General features: G+C 58.2%; 1 protein-coding gene across 4 annotated transcripts; it reads right to left on the reverse strand.

Moving 5' to 3' along the window:
- Window positions 1–622: 622 nt before the first annotated feature.
- Window positions 623–9,593, reverse strand: LEXM (lymphocyte expansion molecule). Of its 4 annotated transcripts, none has more exons than XM_029046464.2 (9): window positions 9,502–9,593; window positions 9,033–9,221; window positions 8,647–8,769; window positions 7,279–7,416; window positions 6,866–7,009; window positions 5,483–5,650; window positions 3,156–3,284; window positions 2,264–2,400; window positions 788–939 (listed from the first exon to the last, which is right to left on the reverse strand). In XM_029046464.2, exons 1-9 carry the CDS (start codon window positions 9,535–9,537, stop codon window positions 876–878), a joined length of 1,128 nt encoding a protein of 375 aa, XP_028902297.1. In that variant the 5' UTR covers window positions 9,538–9,593; the 3' UTR covers window positions 788–875. The 4 variants fall into 4 exon arrangements, with proteins under 4 accessions (XP_028902301.1, XP_028902299.1, XP_028902297.1 ...); XM_029046465.2 differs by having other exon boundaries at window positions 856–939; window positions 8,647–8,827; XM_029046468.2 differs by lacking the exon at window positions 2,264–2,400 and having other exon boundaries at window positions 623–939.
- Window positions 9,594–14,002: the final 4,409 nt, after the last annotated feature.

The following is a 14,002-nucleotide window of genomic DNA, read 5'->3' on the forward strand; positions in this document are numbered from 1 at the left end:
CGGGGCCAGAGATTGTTTCTGATATGATTTTAGCCAGGGCCCTTGAGGGGCACCCCCAGCTGCTGGTTCAGGGCTTGGGTCTAGGCCCGGGGTCTAGCAGACCAACTGTTCTCCAGACGGGATCCTCCGAGCAGACAGAATTTCACTGGCCATTGGTCAGAGTGGTTATCGGCAGTCCTGACAGGGAGCTGGTGGTGAGAGCCTGGAAACAACTGGCTTCTGGTTTAGGCTCTGCCTTCTGGACCCCCACGAAGGGGGTGGGCCAGTCTTAATTCTGATTGCCAGCCGGCCAATGTAGGGACATAGATGGTGGCGGTTCCCAAGGCCCCACCCTCCTTCGCTTGGTCACCACGGCCCGGAACTAGATCGTGTGAGCTGCCAAGCCACTGATGCTAGAATTAACTCCCTCTTGTGGTGTCCCCCGTCCCTGCCCAAGCTCCAGTCCTCTGGTTCCTGTCCTCTCCCTTTCCCTCTCTTCAATCTGGGAGGTAGCTCCAGGGGGTAGGGTCCTGAAGGAATGAGCTGAGGGTACAGGTCGGGGAAGTTGGAGGTGAGAGCTGGGAACAGGGATCTCTCCGGCTATTCTCCGGTAGCTCCAGGCTGGCCAGATCAACACCCTGCATTTACCTGCTTCTCTCCAGATTTTAATCACTCCTAAAGTGGGTGACCCCCAGACACTCAATGAGCGGACCGTCCTCGGGAGGGGTCCGGGGGCTGAGGCTGCAGGGTAGGACAGCCTGGGCTGGAGAGATAGGCTGATGGCGAACGGAAAGGGGCGCGGATCCGGACTGGGCAGTGTCAGAGGCAGGGCAACGGTTCAGTCCTGGCTCCCACGGTGGGCAGCAGGGCCGATCCAGTTCCTGGATTCTGACTCCTTAGGAAGGGGTGGCGGGGCAGAATCTGACCACCCACTTGGTGCAGGATGGCGTAATCCGTTCCCTGAAGGGAGAGGGAGAGGAACTGCCCATCCGTTCCCCAGCGGCACCGGGACAGTTGGGGCTGCAGCAGTGACTGGGAGCTGACGAAGGCTTGTCGGGTGGACTGCCCTCAGCCGACGGTCAGCTCTGCCCCTGCAGGAGCCCCGCTGACCCCCACCCACCAGCCCGGACGCAGGGTGCACATCGGGTGGGTAGAGCACTGAGAGCTCATTGTGAGCAGGGAATGTTACTATTGTTTATATTGTACTTCCCCAAGCCATAGTACAGTGCTCTGCACAAGTAAGCGCTCAATAAATACGATTGAATGAATGAATGAGTGAGGAAAGTCAGAGGAGAAAAGAGGGATGGGTCAGGACTCGGCAGTGTGGACAGGCGGCAGGCCGACGGGGCAGAGCTGGAGCTTAGGGAACCAGGAAGGGGGCTGCAAGGGGATGTAGAGGAGAGTCAGAGGATTGGGGTGGTCTGTGATGGGTCACTGGGGGACGGTCAGGAATGGAGGGAGAAGTTAGGAATGTGTGGGTGGTCGGTCATTCGTTCATTCATTCATTCAATCTTACGTATTGATCCATACTGGATCACGGTGGGGAGAGCCGGGGATGGAGAGGGGTGAGTCAGGAGTGTGCGGCTGGTGTATGCTGAATCACTGGGGAAGTCGGGGACAGAGCGGGGAGAGTCGGGAATTGAAGAGTCCGTGCTGACCAGTGGGGAGAGGCAGGGATGGAGAGGGGAGAGTACAAACTCTGTTACGGTGTACTCTCCCAAGCACTTAATACAGTGCTCTGCACACCATTGTTCAGAGAAGCAGCGTGGTTCAGTGGAAAGAGCCTGGGCTTCGGAGTCAGAGGTCATGGGTTCAAATCGCGGCTCTGCCACTTGTCAGCTGGGTGACTGTGGGCAAGTCACTTAACTTCTCTGGGCCTCAGTTACCTCATCTGTAAAATGGGGATTAACTGTGAGCCTCACGTGGGACAACCTGATTACCCTGTATCTACCCCAGCGCTTAGAACAGTGCTCTGCACCTAGTAAGCGCTTAACAAATACCAACATTATTATTATGATTACAGTCGATTGAGAGTCAATTGTGGGGTGGTCTAGCCCTGCCCCAGAGGGTGGGTGTATCGATCAGTACTGATACAAAAATAACAATCAATCAAAAAGTATGTATCGAGGGGTCTCCGAGTGCAAGGCCGGATCCCAGACGGGGCAGGGATGGGGCAGAACTGGGGGCTCCGTGAGCTATGCAGCGAGGGGCAACAAGGTCTCCTTGCTTTTGCCCACGGAGCTGGGGTGGGGTGGGGGTTGTTCGCCCCCCGTGGGACACTCACTGCAGGTAGGAGTCACGGATGGGGTTGCTCAGGTAGCGCCGGGATGGCATCAGGTAGAGAGAGCGATAGCGCCGGCCCCGCTCCCGTTCCTGCTCCAGGGGCCCGGTGAGGTAGTAGCGGCCGACGCCCACGGGGTTCTGGCAGCCGGCAGCGAGACAGGGGCCCCGGGAGGCCGGGGGTGGCACCCGGGGGCTCTCTCCGGGCCTGCCAGCCCACTCCCGACACCCAAAACCTGCCCGGAGCTGGGGGCTGCGCCTTCTGCTTCCGGTCTGTGTGCCCAAGGGCACACAGAGGGCGTCTGGCACAGAGTTCTACACATACTGGGTGCCTGGCACAGCACTCTGCACACAGCAGGTGCCCGGCACAGAGCTCTGCATACACTAGGCACCTGACACAGAGCTCTGCGCACAGTGGGTGCCCAGAACTTTGCAGAGAACACAAATGCATCCCAAAAGAGGGCTCAGGCCCTAGGTGCTCCTCTGGCTCTGATGAAGATGGATGAGCAGGGTTCCATTCCCACCCCCACCCGGCCGGAGAGAAGGCCCTTGGCGCTGGGAAGAAGGGCAGGAGCTCATCCTTGGGGCAGTCCCAACCTGACAGGAGTTGGGGTTGGGGCTGGGTAAGAAATGTCCCCCGGGGCTCCCCCAGCCTCAGCGTGGACAACTCCCCAGACCCCTCCTGCCCAAGAATAGGGGGGCGGGGCCCTTGCCTGGACTCCTCCAGTCCCGGGGGAAGGTGGGCAGTGTCCCTGCTCAGATTCCGCCAGCCCCAAGGGAGGGGGCGAGTCCTCGTTCCAAGACCCCTCCAGCCCCAGGGGAGAGGTCAGGCCCACACCTGTACCCCTTCAGCCTCGGGGGAGGGGTCAGTCCCCACGCGCGCACAGACGCCTCACCGTGTTGCCCATAAAAAGCTGGTGGTAGTGTCGCTCCACCCGCTTGGCGGAGGAGCCGAAAGGAGGAGCGATGGAGAATTCTTTCTTTCCTATGGGCTGGGGGTTGTAGGAGCTTGGGCCGATGCTCTCCTAGGGCAATAATAATGTTGGTATCTGTTAAGTACTTACTATCCCCTCCTCCTCCATACCTTATCTCACCTTGGCTTCACGGACTCTGTCCTCTCCTGGTTCTCCTCTTACCTCTCTGGCCGATCATTCTCGGTCTCCTACGCTGGAGCCTCCTCCCCCTCCCATCCTTTAACTGTTGGAGTTCCTCAAGGGTCAGTTCTTGGCCCTCTTCTGTTCTCCATTTACACTCACTCCCTCGGTGAACTCATCCGCTCTCATGGCTTTGACTACCATCTCTACGCAGATGACACGCAGATCTACATCTCCGCCCCTGTCCTCTCCCCCTCCCTTCAGGCTCGCATCTCCTCCTGCCTCCGGGACGTCTCCACCTGGATGTCGGCCCGCCACCTAAAACTCAACATGAGCAAGACTGAGCTCCTCATCTTCCCTCCCAAGCCCGGTCCGCTCCCAGACTTCTCCATCACCGTGGATGGCACGACCATCCTTCCCGTCCCGCAGGCCCGCAATCTCGGTGTCATCCTTGACTCGTCCCTCTCGTTCACCCCACACATCCTATCCGTTACCAAGACCTGCCGGTTTCACCTCTACAATATCGCCAAGATCCGCCCTTTCCTCTCCACCCAAACGGCTACCTCACTATTACGGGCTCTCGTTATATCCCGGCTAGACTACTGTGTCAGCCTTCTCTCTGACCTCCCTTCCTCCTCTCTCGCCCCGCTCCGGTCTATTCTTCACTCCGCTGCCCGGCTCATCTTCCCGCAGAAACGATCTGGGCATGTCACTCCCCTTCTTAAACAACTCCAGTGGTTGCCTATCGACCTCCGCTCCAAACAAAAACTCCTCACTCTAGGCTTCAGGCTCTCCATCACCTTGCCCCTTCCTACCTCTCCTCCCTTCTCTCTTTCTACCGCCCACCCCGCACGCTCCGCTCCTCCGCCGCCCACCTCCTCGCCGTCCCTCGGTCTCGCCTATCCCGCCGTCGACCCCTGGGTCACGTCCTCCCTGCGGTCCTGGAACGCCCTCCCTCCTCACCTCCGCCAAACTGATTCTCTTTCCCTCTTCAAAACCCTTACTTAAAACTCACCTCCTCCAAGAGGCCTTCCCAGACTGAGCTCCTCTTCCCCCTCTACTCCCTCTGCCATCCCCCTTTACCTCTCCGCAGCTAAAGCCTCATTTTCCCCTTTTCCCTCTGCTCCTCCACCTCTCCCTTCCCATCCCCACAGCACTGTACCCGTCCGCTCAACTGTATATATTTTCGTTACCCTATTTATTTTGTTAATAATTGTACATCGCCTTGATTCTATTTAGTTGCCATTGTTTTTACGAGATGTTCTTCCCCTTGACACTGTTTAGTGCCATTGTTCTTGTCTGTCCGTCTCCCCCGATTAGACTGTAAGCCCGTCAAACGGCAGGGACTGTCTCTATCTGTTGCCGACTTGTTCATCCCAAGCGCTTAGTACAGTGCTCTGCACATAGTAAGCGCTCAATAAATACTATTGAATGAATTGAATGAATGAATATGTGCAGAGCACTGTTCTAAGTGCTGGGGTAGATACAGGGTCATCAGGGTGTCCCACGTGAGGCTTACAGTTAATCTCCATTTTACAGATGAGGTCACTGAGGCACAGAGAAGTTAAGGGAATTGCCCACAGTCACACAGCTGCCAAGTGGCCAAGCCAGGATTTGAACCCGTGACCTTTGACTCCCAAGCCCTGACTCTTTCCACTGAGCCACGCTGCTTCTCTAGAGAGGGGCCTTTTTGAATGGGGGAGCGGGAGGTTGCTCTGAGCACCTAGGGAGGGAGGATGGGGCAACAATGACCCGCCCTAGTCCGGACCCCCTTCTCTCACCGGCCGGCCACACCTGCAAGGACCATCCCCTACTCCCTCTCTCCCCTGGATACGCAATCATCCTCACTGACCAATCGAGGCTCAGAGCACCAGCGCAAGGGGCAGGGAGGGGGTTAACCCAACCGGAATCCCACTCCCCTGTACTCCCAAATGTGGGGCCGCAGGCCAGCAGGGGAGGGAGAGACCGGAGCTGGTTCAATCCAGGGTCTCGGAGGGAATTGGGGGAGGACGGTGGAGAGTGAAAGGGTCTTGGTGGGGCTTGGTGGACAGGAGGAAGGGGCAGGTGGGGGGAAAGGTGGAGGACAGAGAGGGAAGGGGTAGGGCAAGGGGAGGGCAGAGGGCACTGACCGGCACGCAGGAGCCCTGGCCGGCCGCAGCCCAGAACATCCTTTCCGGGGGCCGTCGGGGGCTGCGGCTCGTGGTCCTGAAGGTGCCGTACTTGGCCCGGGGACCGGCGCTGAGGTCGGCCAACAAGTTGGGCAGCGGGGCTGGGCCCAGCTCCATCGGCTTCCTCTTCTACGGGCACAGAGGTTAAGCCTCGCTGGGTCCCGGGTCCACTGGGGGTCGGTCGACCTGGGGACCGATCACTTTCTGCTCCCGGTGGGGCCAACGGACTGAGTGGGCACGTTGGCCGGGGAAGAGTGGCTGGTGAAGGGACCCCCACACATCAACGTGCCCGCCCATTAACATGCCCGCATGGTGCATGCGCGTGCACACACGCGCGCATGCACACACGCGCACACACACACACACATGTTGGAACAGGCCCTGCACATGCCTGTCTGACCGTGCCACACCATGCAGTCACCCGTGGCCTAACCCGCTCCACCCGCTGGACTGGAAAAGCCTGGGCTACTGCCTTCTGCCGCCGCCCCCCCCCCCACCATTTGCCTCCCTGCTCTGCTGTCCCTCTCCCTACTTCCCACCCACTAATCCCAGAGGATTATGTCATACCATGACTGTCCGCCCCCACCCCGGTCCCACCCACACCTACTCAACCCCCATCCACCCAGACTCTCCCCCAACCCGGATGGATTCTCCCCGGAGAGGCCTAAGCTGGAGCCGCCTGCAGGTGCCAGCGTGGAGGCCATGGGAGCTGGTGGGGGAGAGCTCAGAATCAGATCAGGCTGTCCTGCTGTCTGACCTTGGGCAAATCCCTTGGCCTCCCTGGGCCACATTTTCCCCATCCACGAAGTTCCTGCGGCCGAGGACGGTGTGAAGATTATGGCTGTAATTATTGGGCCAAGCCAGCTGCCAGGACTGGGCTTCATCTACCCCGATTCCATACACAAGGGCATATGTGCGTGCCCACACACACACACACTCACACACTCACACATACATGGCTGGGGCAGGACAGGGGCTGACAACCCTTCTGGATCCCACATCTTTTTAAGTAGGAGAGTGCAGGAGGAAGGAGGAGGGGTGTTTTGGGGAGGAAGTTCCTTGAGGACAGGGATCCTGTCTACAAGCTCTCAGTCCAGTGCTCTGCCCACAGTAGACAGTAAACTCCTCCAAGGCAGGGATCGTGCCTACTAATTCTATTGTCCTCTCCCCCATGTGCAGCCCAGGGCCCTGCTCTCTTTCAGTGCTCTGTATACATCATGGGTTCAGCGATTGCCCGGTGGAGCAGGGCAGGGTCGGGGGGGAAGGGGAGTCACACTGGGAGCACAGGAAATTCTTCACGGAACCCAACTTGAGGGGACACTACCCCAACCCCTGGCCACGGACCGGGGTGGCGAAGTGGCCGTAGGGAATCGGCTTGGCCCGGTCTCTGGAGAAGAGGTCGTAGGGTCCTCGCGTGCTGACCGTGCGGCTCAGGAGTGCGTCGATGCTGTTCTGGAGCCTGTAGGTCCCGGGACCCAGGCCGCTGCCCTGAAGGGAGAGGGGTGTCAAGAGGAGGTCGCCGCGGCGAGGACCCTGACTGGCCCAGAGGGTGGAAGGTGGCCTCAGCGGGGACCCAACCCGGCCCAAGGGGATGGAGCGTGGCCACAGGAAGGACCTTGACGGGCAGAGGTTGGCCTCAGGGAGGACCAGCCCCAAGGGGTAGGGAGCAGCCACACGAAGGCCCCTGCCCAGCCTGATGGATGGGGCGGTGGGCCTGCGGGGGCCCACGAAGACTCGGGGATGAGGTGGACACTTGCCAGAAGCAAAGCTGACCGGGACGACTTGGTTTTGCTGGACATGATTCCTTGGGTCGGGGGTGAGCACCGAGCCTTCTCCTCCAGCTCGGTGTACGGGTTCCCGCCCTTCCCGTAACTCCCGGGCCCCGGGTAGTGGTTCTGCAGGGTGGACAAGGCCGCAGTTAAGGTGGGAACCGGAGCGGAGAGGTGAGGCAAGGCAGGGAGGATGGGGCCAGGTGGGAACGGGCCAGAGGCAAAGGAGAAAGGGAAGAAGAGAAGGCGGAGGGAGGAAAGGGATCGGGGGGAGGGGGGCAGTCGTGTTTTGGAGATTGCTACAATGTTCAGTAGCAAACCCATGCCTGATGCCCCATTTCCTTCCATCCCTTCCCTCCCTTTAAGCTCCCCCAAAGCCACCTCCTCTAGCAGGCCTTCCATGATTGATTCCCTTCCCCTGACATTGGTCATTTCAGCTCTGCTCAGTCAGGGGTTTACGTGGGCCAGCTCTGCCCGCTCCCTCTCGCCTGCACCGCTCTTGTAGTTTGTCCGTGGAATCTGTTGCATTTCTGCTGCATGTCTGCTCCGGGACTTTTTCCTTCCAAGGGAGCCCTTTGTCCTTAATGCGTGTGTCTGCATGTGTCTGTGTCTGTGCCTGCGTGTGTGTATGTGCGTGTGAGTGAACTGGCACATTCAAACCTGAACCTGTTCCCAAACACACAACCCTCACCACACACATGTGCAGGTATGCATGCATGCACACGTGCTCAGGCGTGCATGTAAATACACAGTTGCATAATTTGCACACACATGTGCCCAGACCCGTGTGCCCACAGACACAGAGATGCATCCACATGTGTGATATGAGTGCACATGGATGCACACATAAGTTCACATATATACACGTGTTCAGATGCACGCACACAGATACGCTCGCATGCATGTGGTGTTCTGGACTTGGGCCCCCTGTGGCCTGATTCTCCAAGGGCAGTTCCGGGGGTCTCGGGCTGGATACAGCTCACGACCAGAACTAAGGCTCCCGGGTCCACTGTACTGAATGTGTTGTCTGTTCATTGTTGTAGCGTACTCTCCCAAACGTTTAGTCCAGTGCTCTGCACGCGGTAAGCGCTCACTGAATACGATCGACTGACTGACGGACTGCCTCGGACGCCCCGACGCGACTGGAGGCGAGAGACCCTCCCTCTGGGAAGAGGATGCTCCTAGTCTCCTAGGCCATGGAGGAGCCGCGGAGATGCAAGTTTTCAACACCCACCCAGGCGGCACCCAACTCCCGGCCTGGGATCGTGCGCTGCCGTGGGCCCCGACCTCCCAGGCCGGTCCTGTCATCTCGCCCCCGGCCCCCGGACCGGCCCAGAGCCCAGAGCCCACACGCACCCCGACGAAGGCCCGGAACCTCTGCTCCCCGGAGTCCAGGAGGCCGCGGGTGCTGCCGGGACGCTGGCGGCGCAGCTCCAGAAAATCCTTCATCTGGTAGGTGCTGGGGCCCAGCCGCCCGGCCTGGGCATGATGGGACAGGGCAGGGCAAGGGGGGAAACACGGATGGGGGGCGAGAGGACTAGCCGGGTGTCGTCATCCCTCCGCCCCACGCACTGGCGACCAGGGGCCTTCCGTGAGGGCCCCGTCCCCGTGCCCCTTTCAACCCTGACCCCTTCCTCTTGCCCTTTACCACCCTCTGGCTCCCCTCCCACTGGACTCTCCCCGCTTCAGTGGGAAGGGGCTTTGGGGGTCAGTGTTGGCAAGGGGGGAGGCCCAGGCCTCACCAGCAGCCGGTTCCGCCCCAGAGCTTCCTTGAAGCGGAAGTGGGGCATGCGGGTCAGCCTGGAGGACTCCTGCTCCTGGATCCAACCCGTCCCGGTCCCGGTTCCGGTCCCCATCCCGGTCCCGGCCCTCAGGTCCTTGGACGTGCAGGAGTCTTCGCAGCCGAGGAGGTAAGACCGGACCCCACTGCCCTGGAGCCGGGGCGACAAGGCCTCGAGGCTCAGCGGCGGAGTCCGGGTCATGGGGTGACCCGGGTCCGGGGGAGGTCGGGGGAGGGGGCGCCTTCGACGGAGGGAGGGAGGGAGAGCCCCGGGGGGGACCCCAGCCTTTTCTCCTGTCCAAAGTTGATCGGGTCATGCCCCGATTTGGGGGTGCTGAGGGTAGGAGGGGGGGAGAGTTAGGCGTGGGAGTGTGGGGGTCAGGGATTCGGGGAAGGGTCCCGGGAGATCCGGGGAGGTGGAGGTCCCTGACCTGGCCCTCCAGGCCCCGCCAACCCTCGGGCACCATGGCCGCGGCCCGGGGCAGCTCCGGGGGCGCTGGGCCGGGGCGGTGCCCGGGACGCGTCTCCATGCCAACCACCCGCCCCCTGTGACCGGCAGATCGAGACCCCGCCCCCCGATGGTCTAGGCCCCGCCCACTCAACGGTGGGTGGGGGGCCGCTGCGCTACCCCTTCCTCACCCCAAAAAGTCGAGGAGCAACCGAGGGCACTGGCTGGGTCTCCTGTGGCAGCCGGGGGGGGTGGTCTCAGGGGCTATCAATAATTAATAATGATAATAATGATAGTATTTGTTAAGGGCTCACTATGTACCGAGCACCGCTGTAAGCGCTGGGGGAGCTGCAAGGTCATCAGGTTGTCCCACGTGGGGCTCACGGTCTTTTCTTCATCCCGTTTTTACAGATGAAGGGAACTGAGGCACGGCAATGCCCAAGGTCACACCAACAGACAGGTGCAGGAGCCGGGATTGAAACCCACATCCTTCGACTCCCAAGCCCGGGCTCTTTCCACTAAGCCACACTGCTTCTCTATCACTATGCAGATGAACACAGTAATAACAACAACAATAATAATGATAATCAATAATAATTGTGAGGAGCTATTAAGAGTTGGGGGGATACAAGATAATCAGGTTGGACACAGTCGCCCTCCCAGTTGGGGCACACAGTCTAACAGGGAGGGAAGACAGGTATTTACTCCTCACGTTACAGATGGCTTCTTTTGAGCTCTTACTGTGTGCAGAGCACTGTAATAAGCACCTGGGAAAGTCCAATTCAGTAGAGTTAGGTAGACGTAGTCCCCACCCGTAAGGAGCTTCCAGTCTAGAGGGGGAGAGAGACTTTACAGAGAGGGGAAATGGGAGAGAATATGGCCATGAATGTAAGTGCCGAGGGGCTGAGGGTGGGAAGACTACGAAGTATTTGAGGGGTAGAGATCCAAGTGCGTGGGCGATGCAGAAGGAAGGGCAAATGGGGGAAATGCGGGCTTAGTCGGGAAAGGCCTCTCGGAAGAGATGTGATTTTAGGAGGGCTTTGAAGGTGAGGAGAACGTTGGTCCGTCCGATATGAAAGGGGAAGAGAGTTCCAGGCCAGAGGGAGAACGTGGGCAAGTTAAGTGACTTGCAGGAGGTAACAGAGCAGGCCAGTGGCAGAGCTGGGATTAAAACCCAGAGCTCTTGACTCCTGGGTCCACGCTCCTTGCACGAGACCATGCTGCTACTCTGTGAGCTTACTTGACCACTGAATGGGGAGGGGCTTGAGGGTGGACCCATCTCCACCATCACCGTCAGATCAACACAGCTGGGAAACAGGGACACCGGCCCCATCGCCCCCACAATTGGAGTCGGAGACAACGGGCTTACAGTCTAGAAAGAGGGAGACAGACAAAACAACAAAGCAAAACAAGTAGGTATCAATAGCATCAATATAAATAAATAGAATTATAGATATATACACATCATTAATAAAATAAATGGAATAATAAATTTGTATATATATAAACAAGTGCTGTAGGGCAGGAAGGGGGGTAGAGCAGAGGGAGGGAGTTGGAGCGATGGGGAGGGGAGGCGGAGCAGAGGAAAAGGGGGGCTCAGTCTGGGAAGGCCACCTGGAGCAGGCGAGCTTTCAGGAGGGCTTTAAAGGGGGGAAGTGAGCTAGTATGGTGGATTTGCGGAGGGAGGGCATTCCAGGCCAGAGGTAGGACGTGGACCAGGATCAACGGCGGGACGGGCGAGATGGAGGCCCAGGGAGAAGGTGAGCAGCGGCAGAGGAGTGGAGTGTGCGGGCTGCGATGGAGAAGGAGAGAAGGGAGGGGAGGTAAGAAGGGGCAAGGGGGTGGAGAGCTTTGAAGCTAATAGTGAGGGCTGAATTGAACTAATTAATGTGAGAGAGCTTTGGGAATAAAAGCGCTAAAGAAAACCAAGGTATTATTATGAAGCGGTGTGACCTTGTGAATAGAGAACAGACCTGGGAGTCAGAAGGATGCATGGGTTCTAATCTCTGCTCCACCACTTGTCTGCTGAGTGACCTTGGGCAAGTTAGTTCATTTCTCTGGGACTCAGTTACCTCATCTGTTAAATGGGGATTAAGACTTTGAGCTCCATGCAGGATATGGACTGTGCCCAACCTAGTTTGCTTGTACCTTAGCATAGTTTCTGGCACATAATAAGCGCTTAACAAATACCATTTAAAAAAAAAAGGATCACGATGGGCGTGGCTGTGGCCACTGAGGAACTGTAGTGAAAGGGGAAGTTAAGGCTCCAACAGGTGAGGAAGCTGTTCATCCCCTGGCCCCCTCCTACCTCCCCTCCCCTCCCTTCTCTCCTTCTCCATCACAGTCCGCACACTCCCCTCCTCGCTGCCGCTAACCTCCTCATTGGGCCTCGTTCTTGCCTGTCCCGCCCTTGACCCCGGGCCCACGTCCTACATCTGGCCTGAAACACCCTCCCTCCTCACAGCCGCCAAATTACCTCTCTTCCCCCCTTCAAAGCCCCACTGAGAGCTCACCTCCTCCAGGAGGCCTTCCCAGACTGAGCCCCCTTTCCCTCTGCTCCTCCTCCCCTCCCCATCGTCCTTCCTCCCTCCCTCTGCTCTACTCCCTTCCCCGCCCCATAGCACTTGTGTATATTTGTACATATTGATTATTCTATTAATTTTATTAATGATGTGTATAGATCTAGAATTTTATCTCTTTTGATGCTACCGATGTCCGTCTACTTGTTTTGTTTTGGTGTCTGTCTCCCCCTTCTAGACCGTGAGCCCGTTGTTGGGTAGGGATTGTCTCTATCCGTTACCGAACTGTACTTTCCAAGCACTTAGTCCAGAGTTCTGCACACACTAAGTGCTCCATAAATACGACTGAATGAATGAATGAAAGCAGGAGGGGACATAGGCCGTCCACCTCTCCAGCAGGATGCCCACGGCTCGAGGGGGACGTCAAGAGACGGGGTGCTGGGGTCACCGGGGTGTCAGGTCCTCCAGGGGAGAACCCAATCTTCTTCATCTTCTGTTGTATATTTCCTAGCACTTGGACAGCGCTGTGCAGAGCCCGACTAAGGGCCAGTGTTCTGGACACTGCAGATCCTGGGTCAGATTCCTGGGTATTGCAAGCCCCAGGTTAGCTTCCTGGTCACTATGGGCCCAGGGTCTGTCTCCTGATCACGCACATCCTGGGTCAGCCTTCTGGTCACTCCAGGACCTGGGGTCACCATCATGGTCACAGCAGGTTCTGGGTCAGCCTCCTGGTCACTGTGGACCCTGGGTGAGTCTCCTGGTCACTGAAGGCCCTGGGTCAGGCTTCTGGTCACTCCAGGACCTGGAGTCAGCATCGTGGTCACTGCAGGTCCTGGGTCAGCTTCCTGGGCACTGCAGGTCCTGGGTCAGCCTCCTGATCCCTGTGGGCCCTGGGTCAGCATTCTGGCCATTGTGGGGGCCTGGCACAGCGCTGGTGTTGAGAGTGGATGCAAGGTCGCTGAGACAGATAGAGCCCCGGGGGTCGGATGCTCCGTCCCTATCGCAGCCCGCTGCCCGCTGTCCACTCAGGGACGGCTGATGATGCCCCATGGGCCCTGAGCAATAGAGCCTCCCTGCGGGTAGCTCTGCAAGCCTTTCCCTGTGGCCCCCTGTCTTCCGGCTGACCCTTGGCTGAGACCGGGGTGGGGGGGGGGGGTGTCCACTGAGAAGCAGTATAGAGTAATGAATAGAGAAGAGAGAATAGTGGCAAGAGCCTGGGCTTGGGAGTCAGAGGTCATGGGTTCTAATCCCACCTGCGCTACTTGCCCGCTGTGTGATCTTGGGGAAATCACTTAACTTCTCCGTGCCTCAGTTACCTCATCTGTAAAAGGGGGATTAAGACTTCGATCCCCACGTGGGACAACCTGATCACCTCCTATCTACCCCAGTGCTTAGAACAGTGCTTGGCTCATAGTAAGCCCTTAACAAATACCGTTATTATTATTAGTGGGTAGAGACACTGGGAATCAGAAAGTCATCGGTTCTAATCCCTGCTTCGCCCCCTGCCTGCTGTGTGACCTTGGGCAAGTCACTTCACTTCTCTGGGCCTCAGTCACCTCAGCTGTGAAATGGGGACGAAGAGCGTGAGCCCCATGTGGGACAGGGAGTGTGCCCAACCTAGTCCAGTGCTCTGCACACGGTAAGCGCTCAATAAATACGACTGAATGAATGAATCTGCTTGTATCCACCCCAGCGCTGGGGATGGTTGCCTGGCACATAGTAAGCGCTTAACAAATACCATAATAATAATAATCTGGGGAGGGAGGAACGGGGGTCCCCCGGGAGAAGCCAGGCAGGGAGGTGGGGGAGAAGCCAAGCAGGGAGGTGGGGGAGAAGGGTCCTCATTCATTCATTCATTCATTCATTCATTAGTATTTACTGAGCGCTTACTACGTGCAGAGCACTGTACTAAGCGCTTGGAATGTACAATTTGGCAACAGAGAGAGATCATCCCTGCCCAACGAC

This window comes from Ornithorhynchus anatinus, chromosome 18 (assembly GCF_004115215.2).
Source record: "Ornithorhynchus anatinus isolate Pmale09 chromosome 18, mOrnAna1.pri.v4, whole genome shotgun sequence".
Taxonomy (NCBI): domain Eukaryota; kingdom Metazoa; phylum Chordata; class Mammalia; order Monotremata; family Ornithorhynchidae; genus Ornithorhynchus; species Ornithorhynchus anatinus.